General features: G+C 48.3%; 1 protein-coding gene across 1 annotated transcript in view; it reads left to right on the plus strand.

Annotated features, from left to right (window-relative positions):
- CUX2 (cut like homeobox 2) overlaps nt 1-17,382 on the plus strand; it is a 264,720-nt gene that overhangs the window by 149,939 nt on the left and 97,399 nt on the right. Inside the window, 2 exon segments of the mRNA XM_058281377.2 lie at nt 11,655-11,765; nt 15,231-15,278. Of these exon segments, the coding sequence (XP_058137360.1) occupies nt 11,655-11,765; nt 15,231-15,278 (159 nt within the window).

Raw genomic sequence — 17,382 nt, forward strand, 5'->3', positions numbered from 1 at the left:
GAGGGGTCCCCAGCCCCTCGCCCAGCTCCCAGCAGAGGGGGCCTGCTTCATTTTCCTGGTGCTCATGAGGTTTTACATTCCGAGAATTCCAGAATAGAAAGCAGCAATCAAGGGCAGGAGGAAGTGATCGGATGTGGCTCCAGATCTGTGGGGCTTGCCGGTGAGATAATTAGCATTTGATTGGCACCCTCTCTCAAGGACAGCCACCTCAGGCCCCGCCTCTGCAGGGAGGGCTTGTTTTCTTGCCTGACGCTTCCCGGGCTGGGGATGGGCCCAGGCACTGGGGGGGATGCACTGCTGGGGCGGAAAGGGACTCTGAGTGGCCAGCTCACCTTGCATTTGTTCACTTATTCATACATTCATTCATTCAACAAATAGTGAGCACCTACTATGTGCCAGTTATCAGCTGCACAAAGTCTCTGTCCTTGTGGAGCTGGCATTGGAGGCAGGGAGAGACGGGCGGTAAACAGAGAAGTAAGTCGCCTTGTGTCGATGAGAGCAGGCACTGCGGGGAGAAAATAAGGAGAGCGAGGGACCTGTGAGCTAGAGAGGAGGCATTTGCTTTTTAAAATAAGATGGTAGTACAGACCTCTGTGGGGAGGTGACATTCGGGCGGAGACCCAGGAGCCAGAGGAGGTGAGGGAGAGAACCCTGTGGAGATGCCCGGAAAGCATCATTTCAGGTGGAGGGAAGGGCCAGTGCAAAGGCCCTGGGGCAGGAAGGTGCTTGGTGCATTCAAGACCAAGTGACGAGTCCGTGTAGCTGGAGCAGAGCAAGGAGGAGGCAGTGGAAGGAGGTGGATCTCATGGGGCCTGGAAGTCACGTGTGGACTTCAGCCTTGACTCTTGAGTAAGGCAGGGGCCACAGAGGCTCTTTGAGCAGAGGAGGGACAGCAGCTGCCTGAGGTTTAACGGGACCCTTGTGGCTGCTGGGTGGGAAGTATAGGGGCAGGATGGCAGTGGGAAGCCCAGGGAAGAGGTTCCTGGGTGGCCCAGGGGAGCAGTGACCATGACCTGGCCCAGGAATGGGTAGCAATGATGAGAACTTGTGACCTGAGCCGTAGGGTTTTGCTGATGAGAACTACTGCCCCCTCCCCACTCCCACGCCCAGGGCCCTGGCTGGATACTCAGGTTGGGGAAGGCTGCTGCCCTCTGAGGGTCTCAGGTCCAGGCCCCAAATACCTGGCCCTTCCCAGGCACCTCCCATAGCCTGGACCTCACCCTGCTGGCACCCCTGATGCCGTCATTACTCCATTTCATAGCAATAAAAAAATGGGTACAGATAGGCAAAGGGCCTGCCCAAGCTTCCACGGCCTGTAAGCAAGAATGTTGGGACGCAAAGCAGGTTTGCCTCTGGGCCAGCCTTAGATTAAAAGCAAATTGCCAGGGAAGCGGATGTGACTCAAGCAGTTGAGTACCTGCCTCCCAGTGGATGGCACTGGGTTTGGTCTCCAGTGCCTCCTAAAAACAAAAACAAACAAGGGAAGCAGATGTGGCGCAAGTGATAAGGCCTCCACCTGTCATATGGGAGGACCCTGATTCAATCCCTGAGGCCTCCTGGTGAAAAGAAGAGAAAGCATGCCTGCGCGGTGAGCCAAGTACCCACACGGTGAGCCAGTGCCTGCACAAGTGAGTCATGCGGCAAGATGTTGATGCAACAAAAGAGAGACGAAGGGAAGAGTCAAGGTGAAGCGCAGGAACTGAGGTGGCGCAGCTAACAGGGAACCTCTCTCCACATCAGAGGTCCCCAGGATTGAATCTCCATTAACTCTAGAAGAGAAAGATGAGAAGAGAGGACAAAAAGAGAAATAGAAGATCACACAGTGAATGGACACAGACAGCAAAAACAGCAGGGTGGGGAGGGGGAGGAAAAATAAAAATATTAAAACAAACAAACAACAAGCAAACAAATGAAAAAACCAAAGCAGGGGAGCCGATGTGGCTCAGTGGTTGAGCGCCGGCTCCCCACATATTAGGTCCCAGGTTCAATCTCTGGCTCCAGTACCTCAAAAAAAAAAAAAAAGAAGCAGATTGTCACCTGGATTTTCTGGCAGCCAGAGCCCGGGTTGCTGCCAGGAGGCCACGATGGTCCACGCTTCTCCTCATCTGTGCTCCCTACATGACAGAATGCTCCGTGTGGGCAGGAGCAGGATCCAGATTGTTCCTGGCAATGCTGCAGGCACTTAAGAAATAGTTACTGAGTGAATGGGCGGGTGATGGACAGGTGGATGGATGGATGGACAAACTGACCAGACTCAGCCCTGCTTCCGGTCTTCAGGCCACTTGAGTATCAGTCAAAGACAGACAGGTCAGGAAAAGACAGCCAGATCTGCCTCAGAAGTGTGGCACCAGGGCAAGAACCCAGAGGGACCTCGGTCCAGGTTCACAATGCTCCTTCCTAGCCAGGTGACCTCGGGTGAGCTGCATGGTCTCCCTGCAGTGCCTTGTGTAAAACAGCACTGCCTCCCAGGACCATTCACTTGCTCCCTCAGCAAACGGTTCCAGAGAAGCCACTGCCTTCAGGCACTGTTGGGGGAATTAAATGAACATAGGTGTGTCCCTTGGCATGGGCCTAATACACAGGAAGCCTTCCATGGGACAGTTATCACCATCATAGCTTTGTCTCTGCGCTGGAAGGTGCTGAGATGTTGCTGGCAGCCTCTCTGCACACACGCAGGCCCCCTCCGGTGGGCTCTGGTCCGCGTGTGAGCTACCACCCCAGACCATCTGATGGCATGCAAGAAGCAAGAGGCTCCCCTTCCCCAGCCTGGCAAAGAACTGTTTCTCGTAGGCACCGCCTCTTGCCCTGGCCTTGCATAATTGGCCCAATACATCTTTGGCATATGAAATTTACATACAGTGCAAGGGGTGACGGATGGCTCTGGTAACTCAGGCTGTCTCTCAGCCGCGGCTCAGTTATCCATCTCCGCAGGCTGCAGGGCCATCCGTCTTGTCTTGTCTCCTTGCTCCTGGCGGGCCAGCATGTGCTCTCCCATCCAGGTCATTCCCCAGCCCCCCGCCCAGAGCGCCATGCCCCACTGCACCTGGAGCAAGTTGCTCTGCTCTGAGCATCCCCCGAAACCGCTTCCTCGGCCCTGACAGCAGAGCCCTGAGCAGGACCGTGGACCAGGTGATGGAAGGGGATATTGGGTCCCCACAAGGGCAGACCTCCCGGCTTCTGCCGCAAGGGACTTGGCATGCGTTTATCTTCAGATGTTACTAAGTGCCTGCTGCATACCAGGCATTGTGGGTGCAGCTGTGACCAAGGCTGACATGGTCCCCGCCCTCGAGGGGCCACCATCCTGGTAAAGAGCCTCGACACTGCCAATTCACCTCCTTACAATCTAGTTCTCAAGGGATCCCTCACAGTACCTTGTGGATGTGAGTTTTTATTCCCATGTTACAGACACAGACACTGAGGTTGGGCATCTGTCCAAGGCGATGCTGCTAGGGAGCTGCCAACACCAGGATTTGAACCCAGCTCTGTAGACTCCAGAACCCATACTCTGAACCTCACCACTCACTGTTCCCCAGACAGGCCAGGCCCTTTCTTGGCTTCTAGCCTGATAGAGCACTTCAGCCATTCAAACAACAAACATTTCTAGAGTGCCTACTATGTATCAGCAACTGTACTAGGCACTGGAGATATCACTGGAGAGGGGAGAAACCCAAAATTTCTACCTTGCCATCATGGAGCTTTCATTTTAGTAAATAAAATAAATGCTAAATATAAACAAACATACCTCAGATATTGTGAGTTCAGTTCCAAACCCCCACAATAAAGCAAATATCGTGATAAAGCAAGTCACACAAGTTTTTTGATTTCCCAGTGCATATAAAAGTTAGGGTTACACTATACTATAGTCTATTAAGTGTGCAATAAGATTATGTCTTTAAGAAAAACAATGCACAGACCTTAATTAAAATATTACGCAGACACAAAGTAAGCACATGCTGTTGGGAAGACGGTGCCAACAGACTTGCTCAACGTAGGGTTGCCGCAAACCTTCAATTTGTAAAAAATAAAATAAAATAAAGCGACATACAAGAAAGCAAAGCACAGTAAAATGAGGCTTGCCTGCAGTGATTTGTGTGAAGTAGTGATCTGGTAGTGATGTGTGTTAAGGAGAAGAATGCTAAGGACAAGAAGAGAAGCTCCGTTAGGGGGCTGTTGCAATAATCCCATTCCCTCTGCTTTCTTTATCTGACAAACTCCTCTACCCAGCTCAGATGTTCCCACCTTGGTGACTCTTTCCCTCAGTTACAGTAAGCTACTGTGTTCTCTATGTTCCCATGACACTTCCCTCATTTTGTACTCAGACATATAGTGTTGGAATGGACCTGTCTGTCTGTCTCTCCCACTGCACTGTGAGCTCCTCAAGGACAGGGACTGTCTGGTTGGTTTCCTTGTACCAGCACTGTGCTTGGCACAGAACTGAGGCTCAGTAATTCGTTGGATGGATGATTGGTCAGCTGGGTGGCTAGTTGGATGGGTATTTGCATTGATGCATGGAAGATAGGTGGATGGATGATGAATGGAAGACTGGCTGAGTGACTGGGTAGATGCATATTGGATGATCAGTTAGATAAATAGATGGGTATATGATCAATTGGGAAATGAATGATCAGTTGGATGGATGGATGAATGGATAAATTCACAGTGGGTTGAGTGATTGGATGGATGCTGGATAAAGGACTTACAGCCTGGTTAATACCTAAGTGGGTACCAGCAGCCCCAAGCTGACGACCACACCGTGATGTAATAGAAAAAGTAGGTAAAGCTCGACCTTTCCCTAACCCCATCAGTTTCCATATTCACCCAAGTCAGTACAGAAGACATGCTTAGAGACATCCTCTAAGCCTGCTCTGAAGGTGATGTCACAACGTAATGGCCCTTGTCCCCTTTTACAGAATCCTGTATACCCCTAGCTTGTCTGTTTTAGCTTCTGAGGTCTTTGAGGATCCAGGCTGTGTCTCACTGATTCGTCATTGCCACCCTCTTCATCTGGTGCCTAGCACCTCAGAGACCCTGGAAGCATGGATAGATGCATGGATGCATGGAGGTGTGGATGGGTCAATGTGTGGATGAGTGAATGGGTAGGCATGTGGGTAGATGGATAGATGAGATCCAAAATCTCTGATTGCATCTCCCTGTAATAAGGTGAAAGCCGAGCTCCGTGTTTGTGTTTGGGGGATTGTTGAGTGATAAGAAGTCAGAATCAGGGAAGCAGACTTGGCCCGATGGATAGGGCATCCGCCTACCACATGGGAGGTCTGTGGTTCAAACCCCAGGCCTCCTTGACCTGTGTGGAGCTGGCCCATGCACAGTGCTGATGCGCGCAAGGAGTGCCCTGCCATGCATGGGTGTCCCCCGCATAGGGGAGCCCTACATGCAAGGAGTGCGTCCCATAAGGAGAGCCGCCCAGTGCAAAAGAGAGTGCAGCCTGCCCAGGAATGGTGCCACACACACAGAGAGCTGACACAACAAGATGACACAACAAAAAGAAACACAGATTCCCGGTGCCGCTGATAAGGATAGAAACGGTCACAGAAGAACACACAGCGAATGGACACAGAGAGCAGACAACTGACGGGGGGGAAGAGGAGAGAAAGAAAGAAAGAAGGGAGGAAGGAAGTCAGAATCACTGCTCATAATGGCTTTCCATACCTTGTCTGGAATCTAAACTGTCACTTCATCCATATATCCTTACAAGAGATAATGTACATATAATAACATTCTTGGCAACTTCCTGGCACATAGTAGGCACTCAATAAATGTTACTACAAGCTCTGACTTTCTATAAGAAACTTCTGTATAAGATTTCATTTGAAGAAAATGTTCAAGGGCTTTAAAAAATGAAACAGTGTGGTGAATATTAAAAAAAAGTAACGGAGGAGCGGTGTAGCTCAGTGGTTGAGTGCCTGATTTCCATGGACGAGATCCTGGGTTCAATCCCTTCTACCTCCTTAAAAAAAAATCCATGCATACCTAAGAATACTCAGGGGAAAAAATATTTGCTGCTATACAAGTTTAAAACTTTACTTCATAAAAGGTTTGAAAACATTCCCTGGGTAGTGGAGCAGATGTGGCTCAAGTGGTTGAACACCTGCTTCCCACATAGGAGGTCCCAGGTTCAGTTCCCAGTGCCTCCTAAAAAATAATAATAATTAAAAGTAAAAAAATTTAAAAAGGTGACAGGGTCAAAAAGAGAAGCCTGGACTTTAGGGGGCAGGGGAATCAGGAAGCCTTCCTGGAGGAGGATACATTTTAGCCAAGATACAAGATGACTAAATCCAGCTGCAAAGACAGAATGAGATCATCCAGGTTGAGGGAATGGTGTTTGTGGAGCCATGGAATTGGGATACTGGTGCATTTGGATTCCTGCAAGGATTTCACTGTGACTGGGAAAGACGCGAGGAGAGGGGAAGACAGGATGGCTGGCAGGGACCCCGTGGTGCCTAGTGGGGGAGTGAGGAGTCTGTCCCAGGGCAGCAGAGTGGGTGGGTTTTGAGCTGGGGAGGGGCATGCTAAGGAAGGCTTTGCTTCCTTCACAAAAATCCCTTTGAAGGCTGGGAACTCCTGAGCTCCTCGCTTGCTTAACACCTGCCCCCAACAATCACTGCATCCTTTTTAGAAGTTTTCTGGGAGTTAGTGTTAGGAAGAGATGCTTGAGTTTGGGGGTGCCTCTTAGAGCTGAGAAGCATGTGGGCCGGTGCTGGCAGGTCACGCAGGCACAGATGTGTGCTGTCGGGCTTCCCCCATACCAACACAGATTCTGGATCAAAGCCTAGTTCTTAGTCGACTTGATCAGATGTTAAATTCCTTTAAAAACCAAGTGTTCTTATAAGACTCCCAATCCCTCCAGGTTGGGGAAACCCTGCTAAACCCAGAATGTTCAACTTATCCAATGGACAGCCAACTGTTTTATCTCTCAAGCCAAGACTCACCCTTCCCTTGTAGGAAATCAGTTTCTTAACAAGCTTTGTGTCTTTGGTGAGTAAGTTGTCTATGTCTCTGTTTCCTCATCTTTAAAATGAGAGAATCAGATTCCTTTAGTGAGCGCACAACCCCCAATGATGGGACAGGAGGTGACTGTGGGCAGTAGGTGTGGGAACCCGCCCCCCAATGATGGGACAAGAGGTGACTGTGGGCGGTAGGTGTGGGAACCCCCCCCCACTGATGGGGCAGGAGGTGACTGTGGGTGGTAGGTGTGGGAACCCCCCCCCGCTGATGGGACAGGAGGTGACTGTGGGCAAAAGATGTGGACACCCACACCCACACACACTGATGGGACAGGGAGTCATCATGTAAAGGTCAGGAACAAGAAAGATTTATCTATGATTACTCAGGGGTACTGGGGGGAAGCATGAGGGAGCCATCTAAAGCACTGGGAACCTTCAGTATCTTGATCTGGGCGGTGGTTGTGTGGGTGGAAAAATCATCAAGCTTAAAACTGAGCTTGAAGTTGTATATTTCTTTATAGAGAGAAAAAGGGAATCAATTTGAAAATAAATTCTAAATATTAATGCAGGTGGAATATCACAATGGCAAAATTCACATAGAGGGACATGTGTGGTTGAAGTCTGGGCCACAGTGGACTGACTGGACAGGTGGTTTTTTCTGACTCAAATGTTCCAAGGCCCTGAGACCGAGTGCCCTGGAGGTCTAAGTCCCAAGGTGGCCCGACATGCCGGCAGCAGACCCTCTTGGTGCTGGGGAACTTGCTGGGCAGTGGGCACTTCCAGGAATGAGAAGGGCTGGGGTGGGGGGCGTTGGTCGCAGACCCCGTCAGGAGGGCCCCTTCCTGCCAGCCCACTTTCTTCCTTTGGTGCCCTGGTCCCCGGAGCCGCGGGATCCCAGCTTCCTTTCTCTTCGCGCATTGGCCCAAGCCTCAGCTGCATCTATCATCTGCTTCAAGCTCATTAAAATTATTTCTTTTTAGTTGCAAATGGGCTGTTTATGATGATCATTATTTGAATGGTCTGTGCCGGGCTCCGGGCTGTCTGTCTGCTGCTGATGGCCGGTTAATCAGATGAGTCTCCTCCCAGCCTGGGTCTGGCCCCAAGTCTGGGGCGTGTTGATCATGCTTCCCTGAGGCTGGGGGCTGGGGGCTGGGGCTGAGAGGCTCCGGGTTCTGTTAGGCCATCAGGAGCGGCCCTGCCGGCTGTGCGCTCAGTGGGTCAGGCCTTCGTTTCTAAGACTTGACTTAGAGTAGGCTTGGCCGTGTTGGTGACAGAGGTTTATTTTTTGTTCCTTCAAAAGAACTACAGTGCCATGAGTTTTTTCTTCAAGTTAAATGTGTCTATTTTTAAAGATCACTGTCAAGTCTGGAGTTGGCCCTCTTGCTTTGTTGCTGTCCAAATATCCTTTCTTTTAGGGTGGGGGTGTGGTTTTTAATGCCTTTGCTGGACAGAGTAAAACTTGGCAATGTTCTATCAGTTCCTCCCCCACTTTTGGAGATTTTTACTGACCTGCAAATCCCAGAAATCTGAGAATCAATGATCTAGAGCATTTTTCTGAGCTCTCAATTTATCTACATAAAAGGGTACCATCAGCCAACAGGTTACTCTACCCACTTACTTCACTTAAAATTAGGCTCCCTCAACACCCTCACCAGTGGGAAGTGGGTCGGAGCCTGTTATGGAGGAGGCATTCAAATTTGGCCTTTCTAATCCACCAAGGGCATAATCCACACCTGGATTATTACAATTGACTGTAATTTCTTTCTTAGCCCTTGCTTGAATCACCATATGTACATACTGATGTGTTTGTTACATGAGACGATGCATGGAAAGAGCTTAGCATAGTGCCTGGTACATGGTAAGCGCTTGATAAAAGGTAGTTATAATTGTGGTTTACTTATTACTATTACAATTCTGCAATAATTATTATTATTATTGTCAAGGTGTGTTTACCGAGGGCACCTATGGCAAGAATTCAGGCTTGAAGAACGAGCATAGGTTTTCACCATGGCAAGCTGGGAAGAGAGTGGGTATCAGTGACGTCATCTGCCCCTGGAGGGCCAAGCAGGGAAGATGCCGCAGACACCAAGAACCTTGCGGCGAGACCAGGCAGCCCTCCTTCAGTGGCGAGTTCAGGTGGAGGACGCCAGGCCGGTGGCAAGGCTTAATTGTCTGGTGACTGACACAACACACCAGGCAGTTGAGATGAGCCTGTTCTAGCCTTTTCTTTCAGAGCCTGGGTTTGATGTTTTAAATGAGAAGTTAAAGTCCAGCCCCCACCAGGTGTGTTAGTTGTCAGGGTGTGGGGCAATGCAGTGTCCCAGAGACTTTAAAAATATATATATTTAGTGTCAGATACAAGATAATCCAAAAGCTCCAGACCCAGTTCTCTTTGTCCTCTAGCAATGACAAAATCACATCATTGTCATCATGACAGACGAGAAAAGCTAAGAAAAACGGAGAGCACTCGGCTGTAACTCAGTTGCCTGCGTCACTCCATGCCTTCCCTCCTGCCAGGTGAGGCGCTGTCCACCTGCCTGGACCAGCCAGTCGTTTCTCATCTACCCTTGATCAGCAATGTTGCTGCAAACACAGGTCTTTCCCCCTCATCTCTCGGTGTTTGGTCCTGTTCAATTGTGGATTCTATATTGGAAACTATGGTTATTTTTAAAGGATGATACAGCAGAAGTCTCCCCTATTTCTCCTGTCCTCTTGGCAACCTGTCAAAAAATTTTTTTTCCCTCTCCTTCTCTCCCACGACACTTTGACCCTCACCTAGCTCAAAATTCCAAGGAACATTTGGACTGGAAGTCCCCATGTCCCCAAGCTGCCGTACCTCGTGCTGCAACAGATTTGATTTCAGCACCTTGGAGAGCACCACAAAGCCCATTTCCTCGCCCCTCTTTTTTTTTTTCATTACAGTAGTTGGAGGTTTACAGAAAAATCATTCAGAAAGTACAGAGTTCCCATATACCCCCTTCAGACACAGTTTTCCCTATTATTAACACTTTGCACTAGCATGGTACTTTTGTTACAATTGACAACAATAGTATTATATGCGTACTATTTAACCTAGTCCACGGTTTACATTAGAGGTCACTGTTATGCAGTCCTAGGTTTTTGTTTTCAATTTTTATACTGGTATATACACCCTAAAATTTCCCCTTGGTCTTGTGCTTCTCCAAAGAGGTTGAAACATGATTCTAGAAATAAAAAGCCTCCCCAATTTCCCCAAAAGGCTCCAAAGACCAGAGAGACACTTGTCCCAAGTGCAGACAAGCTTGGGATGGGCTCTTCAGCCTCCAATTGGTAAGAGGATCGCGGAGCTATGGCAAACTGCTATTGAGCAGATTTACCGACTCTCAGACATGATATAAGACAATTACCATGCATTTCGTCTCTTAGAGGGAAAAGGATTTGCAGCGGGTTAATAGTACTTTTATTTCATTATCTAATGGTAAAAGTGTTTCATTGTGTGTGCGAGATGAATGTGTATTAGCAATGACAAATGGGGTCTTTCAACACGGTGCCGGGCCTCATCATACATATGTTAGATTAAAGAGTTCACCCTAGAAATACACTCCCGCATCTGCGTGTGTGTTTTTAATAAATCTGATTGCAGGAATTTATTGCATCGCCGGATTTGGGGAATTATGGGGCTTGATTGCCGCAAATATAATCAGGTGATAGATACAGAAGTGCTCCTCAAGTTATGGTCCAGAAAAAAAGCCCATCACGGGATGGTGCAAGAAAGCAGCAGACCACATAAACAGAGCATATCTTGAATTATGCAAATGAAATCCATGACAGCTAATGGTGAATTGTACTCCCCTTGTGAAACTGCCACCGTTAAAGTGAAGAAAGCCGCAAGAGGGGTGATCAAATATACATGTAAGACCAGCAGACTGTCTGTGATGTGTATGAGCTGGAGCAGCCCCCCTTTCGTCCTCACTCTCTTTTTTTCCCTCGCTGGTACATCCTGTAAAAACTGGTCTGACGCCTTCTTGCACACAGGCAGGCAAGGCGCCTTCCAATCCATTTCCTCCGAATCTATGAGTCTTCAATGAAGTATTTCTTATACTTGAAGTGAACCTTAAATGATTTACTGCAGCATATACAAAAGGTCAGCTTGCTTCTTATTGGCACCTTCATTTTTCCAAAATCTACTGAAATTAAAAAGCCATCTATATCTTAAAAGGCGTATTTATGAACCCTTAAGTGTAAGTAACTCATAGTTGGACTGGTTCCCACCTCTGATATATGAAAGCTGTCGACAGCACTTCCTTACACTATAATATGCCCATACAATATGCCGCGCTTTACTATTTTGACATGGTTTGGAGATGTTTTCTACAGTTACTGACAAGCTTATGCCATCACTCCTTTGGAAATTTAAGAGGTGGGGCAAAGGGGTGGGGAAGAGATGGAAGGAAAAAAAACAACTCCACCCAACTTTCTGGGAGATTATCGATCTGGCCCAACATCCGACAAGCAAAACAAAACTGTCCTGGATTTTTTCATTTGCTTTCCTAGTTTGGTAAATTATTCATTTATGTCAGGAGTCAATAGCCTATCTTTTCCCAGCTTTGTAAGTTAAGAAAACTTGTTTGGAATGCTGTTTTGTATGATGATTAAAAAGGAAAAGGAGAAAAAATCTTTTTCTTCTCTCTCTCTTTTTTTTTATTGTTCCAGAAGGAGCTTAATTCCGTCGCTTCTGAGCTGTCTGCACGGCAGGAGGAGAGTGAACATTCTCATAAACATTTAATTGAACTCCGCCGGGAATTTAAGAAAAATGTACCTGAGGTACAGTATATTTGCTGTTATAGAATTAACACAGTAGGAATGCAGATTTTTCTCTGTTCAAACTATATTTTGAAAACTGTCGACATAAGTGACTAGCAAGAAAAGAAGCTAATTAGCCACGAAGAAAAATTGCAGCCCCCCAACCTTCGGTGCTCCTTGGCAGAGCAGCGCTCAGCGGCGCCATCTAAAGTGAGGCGGCCGCTTCTCCATTAAAGTAATTGTTTTGAGGCTCTATAAACCACCCATCCCCCACCCCACCCACCCCCACCCCCACCCCCCCGGCATTCACAGCCAAGTCCGATGCTTGGCCTCGACGACAGAGCCAATTTGATGAGAGTTCTCAATTTTATTTTGCTTTTCCGTTTGGCATCTATGAGATGGTGGCAGTAGACTCTCGGTCCCCCTCTCCTGTCCTCCCTGAAACTGCCTCCCACCCCCAGTAACACACCTGATCCCTGTCTTTTCTTTCCCTTCACCTCTTCCCTTGCAACTCCAGCCACCAGCTTTGTCTTTGCCAGTTGCCATGGGGTGGTCCAGAGAGTCATGAGCCCCCAGCCCTATAAGGGACCCCCAAGGGAAGAGGCAAGGATGGACATGTTTCTGTTCTTTGCAGGGGCGAATGTGTGAATTCCTTTCCTTCCTCCATCAGGCCCCCTGTTGCTTCTCAGATTAAAAAAGTATATATGGTGGGGATAAGCACAAACAGGAAAAACAAAGCCCTCTGCTCCATATAGCTTTGGCAGGGATGCTGCATGCCGCATGTCAGAGCCGTTATAGGAAACAGAGCCCATTCCTCCCCCAAAGCCAGCCCGGTTTCCCCGTGGCCTCTGGAGGGGTAACATTTGAACTTTCTGTCCTCACCCTGGGAGGGGGGCCCTGGATCTGGGAGGGGGGCAGGATGGGACTTGACATTTGGGAGGTCAGCATCAGAACTATCTGTCCATCAGAATCACCCAGAGGTGGGAGCTCCTGAGGGAATAGGGCACCATGGAGAGCTGGAGAAGGGGCAGGCCTTGCCAGCCTCAGGGCTTAAGAGTACAGTGGGGCCCAGCCTTCTGGTCAACTGCAGTCTCTTCCTCTCAAAACCCTTTTTTCATAAACCATCAGTACCCCTGGTTCCTCAAGGCAAGGGAAGGGCCTAGGTCCTAGCTAGAACTTGTCCACACAGAAGTCTAGAAGGAATCTTAGCTTCAAGGGCTTAGGAAGGGTGCACTTGCAGAAAAGGGATGAATCTTCACACAGGTCAAATCTTTGCTTTGGCTCCAAGAAGACATAGATTAGACTGAACAAGCCCCCTTCCCTTCTCGACTAGAACTCAGCTTCATCTTTAAACTGATTCGTTCCCCTAGAACATGGGTACCAGTAGCTTTGCCTTTGGCTCTCCAGCCTCTGGGAAGCAGAGCTGAAATGACCCCAAACTTCTGTAGCCCCACATGCCCTCCCTGTCTAGTCAAGGGACCCTCCATTGCTTCCTTGAATCCCAGCACAGCAAACTTTCCCCCTGGCCACATGGGAGCCCCCAGGTGATGAGGGAAATCCAGGCCAGGTTTTAAACCTCCAAGTTCAGCTTACATAATTTTAATACTGCATAATTATGCAATTATGTAATTAGCAGGAATAAGTTTCCACTCCTATTATAGTTGTGCCTCTGAAAATTCTCATTTTTGGAACCAGCCTTTCTTGATGGAGAGAGTCATGCCAAGGCTTTATTTAAGAACATCATCTGGCTGGTGCCCAACTTACCTCCAGCCTGTGGCTTCTCCCTGCTCCCCCCAGGGGTTAAGCAAACAGGGCCCTGGACTTCTAGGAATGGTCAGCTTGGCCCGAAGTCCCCCCCAGCCCTCCTGACCCTCAGGGTTATATCCCCTAAATTCACTTAGGTGTGGGGTTGTGAAGAGAGCCTGTTTGGGAAGCCTGATGAAGTGGGTTCAAATGCCTGCTGTGCCTCCCACTTGCATTGTGACCTCAAGCAACCAACCCTTCCTCTCTGGGCCTCAGTCTCCCCTTCTGTCAATCCAGGGGACTGGATGAGGAACCCTAGATCGGAGGTTTCCTGCCGACACATGGTCTGAGACATCCTTCAGAATTTACAATAAGTGGTCAGCAACTCACATCTCAGATTGCACCTAAAAATCCAGATTTCCCATGACTTTTGACAGATTGGTGGATCTGAACACTGAGACCCCAGGCCCATGCGGCTCTCATCTGCTAGAGCTGCATGGCCGCCGCCCCCTTCAGACAGTGCTTGTGTTTCCCCAGATCTGCTACAGAACCTCAATCCTGTCCGTTTTCTGTCTGGCCTCTGTGGCCACTTGAGTTCACAGCCTCTGATCTAGATTCCCATTTTCCATTGCAAATTTGCTCGGGACACACACCTCCCTGCTGATGATCCCCAGCGTATGTCACTGTGTCCATGGCTCCAAAAGCCCTGCAGGATAGAAATAAGAGAGGAGGATTCTTTCCGGAAGCAGAAGGAACACACGGTTGTTTCCATAGCTAAGGGATTTGCTGTGTGTTCTTCCTCCCATTCCTTCCTTTCCGGCTTCTCCGGGCTTCCCCCTCCCCCTCCCCCTGGTTGGGGAAGTCACTCTTGGATCTCAAAGCAAACTGGAGGATTTAGGGTTTGGATCTTGGGACCACCTGGTTCCGAAAGGCATCCACTCTTGCACATTGGAGTGAAGAGCTGATGGAAGCCCACCAGGGGAGCCTGCTCCTCAGGCTTACTTGAGTAAGGCAGGAATTAAGGTCTGAAAACAGGCGACTTGGGGCTGCCAGCCCAAACCGCCCCTTCTGAAGACAGCCCACTTCAACAGAGTTCATCAGACATTGACAGGACGCTTCCTCTGAGCTGGGTGCCATGGGGGTTGACCCAGGCCAGATCCCCAGAAACTGTACATTCTGGGGAGGAAAAAGGCAAGTACAGAAGTGACAGATAGCAACTGGGTTGAATATCAGAGATGGCTGCCTGGAGGAGGCAGCCCCTGAGCAATGCCCCAAGGGTTTTCATGAAGGAACTTCCTTGATTTAGCATCAGGCATGGGAAGTAGGGACCTCTCCACCCTACGCACTCCCACCAGGATAGCTTTTTTCATAAGAGTGTTCCATGATGGACCACCATTCCACAAGAGAGTCTATATAAAAGAGAATTCCATGATCAAATACATGTAGAAAGTGCCACTGCCTCTCCTTCTTCTGGAAATACCCAATGTGCATTATATTAAAGGTTCCAAAAATACCTGCAAGAAAGAAACCTCTTGGGTTTGATGTTTCCCAGCTTGATTTAGCTCAGAACCCTTTTGCATATGTGTGTGTGTGTAACACTTATGAAATCCCAGGGAGTGCAAGTCCCTTGGGACACTCTTGGAAAATGCTGATCTAGGGGGAAACAATGATAAGCTGCAAATAGGGGCAGTGGGTTCTCCTACCTGGCACATATGGTGAACTCTTTGCTGGTCTCTTTTTCAGGAAATCAGAGAGATGGTGGCTCCTGTATTAAAAAGCTTCCAAGCCGAGGTAAGACACAAGACCCACGGCACTTCACAAAAGTACTTCCCAGCTCCCTCTCCCATCCCACCTGGAGTTGCCAAAGGAAGCCTCTGGAAGCTTGGGAGAAGCTTCCCTGCCCCCATTGCAAACTGCCCCATTCCCTCCAGATCAGCCAATGGTGTCATGGTAAGAAAGAGTTCTCTGTTCTGTTTAATGAAATTCTAGTGTCTGATCCCAAGAAATCTACCTCTCCCTAGACTTTTCCCAGTCTTACGCTGGCTCTGCTGATATAAGACCTATGACCTTGAGCAACCCACTTCACCTTCCAGCCTTGATTTCTCATTTCTAAAGTCCTAAGTTTGCACTGCATGATCTTTTCTCTCCCTTGGCATTCTGCTCTGCTGAGATTCTCTAAGGCAGCCTTGCAAATACGTACAGGTACCAGCCTGCCCTGGAATCCTTCCTATCAGCCCACCTCCGAGTATAAATCAGTCTTGTTCTATTCTGTCCGGCCAGCCCATTGGGCCCAAGTTCCTTTGGCAGCAGCTGAGCTGCCCTCAGCATATTGTTTTACTTGCTTTTCTGGAACCTCTTAATGGGGTCACACCTCCCGCATCTCTCCTTTTTGCTTGATTTTGTAACCAGGATTCTGAAACTATCCACGTAGAGGATAAGGTAGAAAAGGCACAGGAGGTAAGGTAGAAAAGGCTTGAATTGTACCAGGTTGGGGAAGTGGAAGGAGAGGCCATTTCTAGAGTAATCCATCTTGAGGGGCTTGTCTTCTCCTGAGCTCAGGTAGGCTCCTCAGAGGATCGGCCCTTCTCAGAGCTCACCAGTGGGGATGTGTGCTAAGTCTGTCATCCACCAAGTCCCGTATTAACTTTAAATCTGCCTATTTGGAACCGCATAAGCACATAAGGCAATATTAAAGTAAACAGTAACCGGATTTGCACAAATATCGCTGATTTCCATATTTTTCTTCCCTTCATTTTATTACTGAGTTGACTGATGTGCTTATTTATTTATAGGGCCATCCAGTATTGATTCCTTTGGTTGCGAGGTACCTAGGCTGGGGGAAGAAAACAATGTAGACCAGTCACGCTGGGAATGTGTTTTCATGACTGTGTTTTTTAAAAAAAGGCTCCCGTCAGCAAACCCCTGATCCTGTGGGGGCCCACTGCCCACAGCCCCTCTCGGGCCGCTGATCTCTCAGGCAACAGAAAGCCAGGCTTTGAGCATCATATCTCAGCTTTTCGCCTGCTTGGGTTGGTATAGGCAGAGCCTCATTTAGCCTCCTGCAACCTCAGTTTGGTAAGTGGGACTAAAGATACTCCTGATCTTTTTTCCTTGTTTTAAAAGGGCCTCTTGCAGACTGGAGCCAGCCTGGGTATGAATCCCAGGTCATCCAGTTATGAGCTGTGTGACCTTAGGCAAGTTACTTAACCTCTCTGTGCCTCTGTTTCCTCAGCTATAAAATGAGATGATAATCATGATTCAAGCTGTGATTGAGGAAGAACAAAGTTAATAGACATGGAGTGCTTAGAAACTGCCTTGCATGTTCCTATCATCAGTGACCTCCAATACACGTTTATTTGGCCCCTGCTATGCCTAGGCTAGAATCTGCCTCTTTCCCACCTGGCTGTTGAAGTCTTTTTATCCAAAATATTTATATATTTTGCCATGATAAAAATAAATCAGGCTGACAGTAAGAATCCAAGAACTAACAAAAAGAAAGGGGATGACTTAGGTCATCTTTCCAATAGGATAAAGAGTCAAATATTAGGCTTGGGCAATCATCAGAAGACTTGAGGGTGGTGTGGTGGAACGCACATGCGAACCAGATGCAGGCCTGCTTTGAATCCTATCCTTGCGCTGTGTGGCCAGGGAAAAGTTACTTAACCGCTCTGAGCTTCTTCTACTTTCCTCCTGTGTAAAATGAGGCAAGTTCCTCAAAAGGTTAAGCACAGAATTGCTATATGACCCAGCAATTCCATTCCTAGGTCTATACGCAATAGAATTGAAAACAGGAACTCAAAAAGATATTTGTATACTGTATTAGTCTATCAAAGGGGTGCCGATGTAAAGTACGAGATATCTGTTGTCTTTTACAAAGGGTATTTATTTAGGGTAA

This window comes from Dasypus novemcinctus, chromosome 19 (assembly GCF_030445035.2).
Source record: "Dasypus novemcinctus isolate mDasNov1 chromosome 19, mDasNov1.1.hap2, whole genome shotgun sequence".
NCBI lineage: Eukaryota > Metazoa > Chordata > Mammalia > Cingulata > Dasypodidae > Dasypus > Dasypus novemcinctus.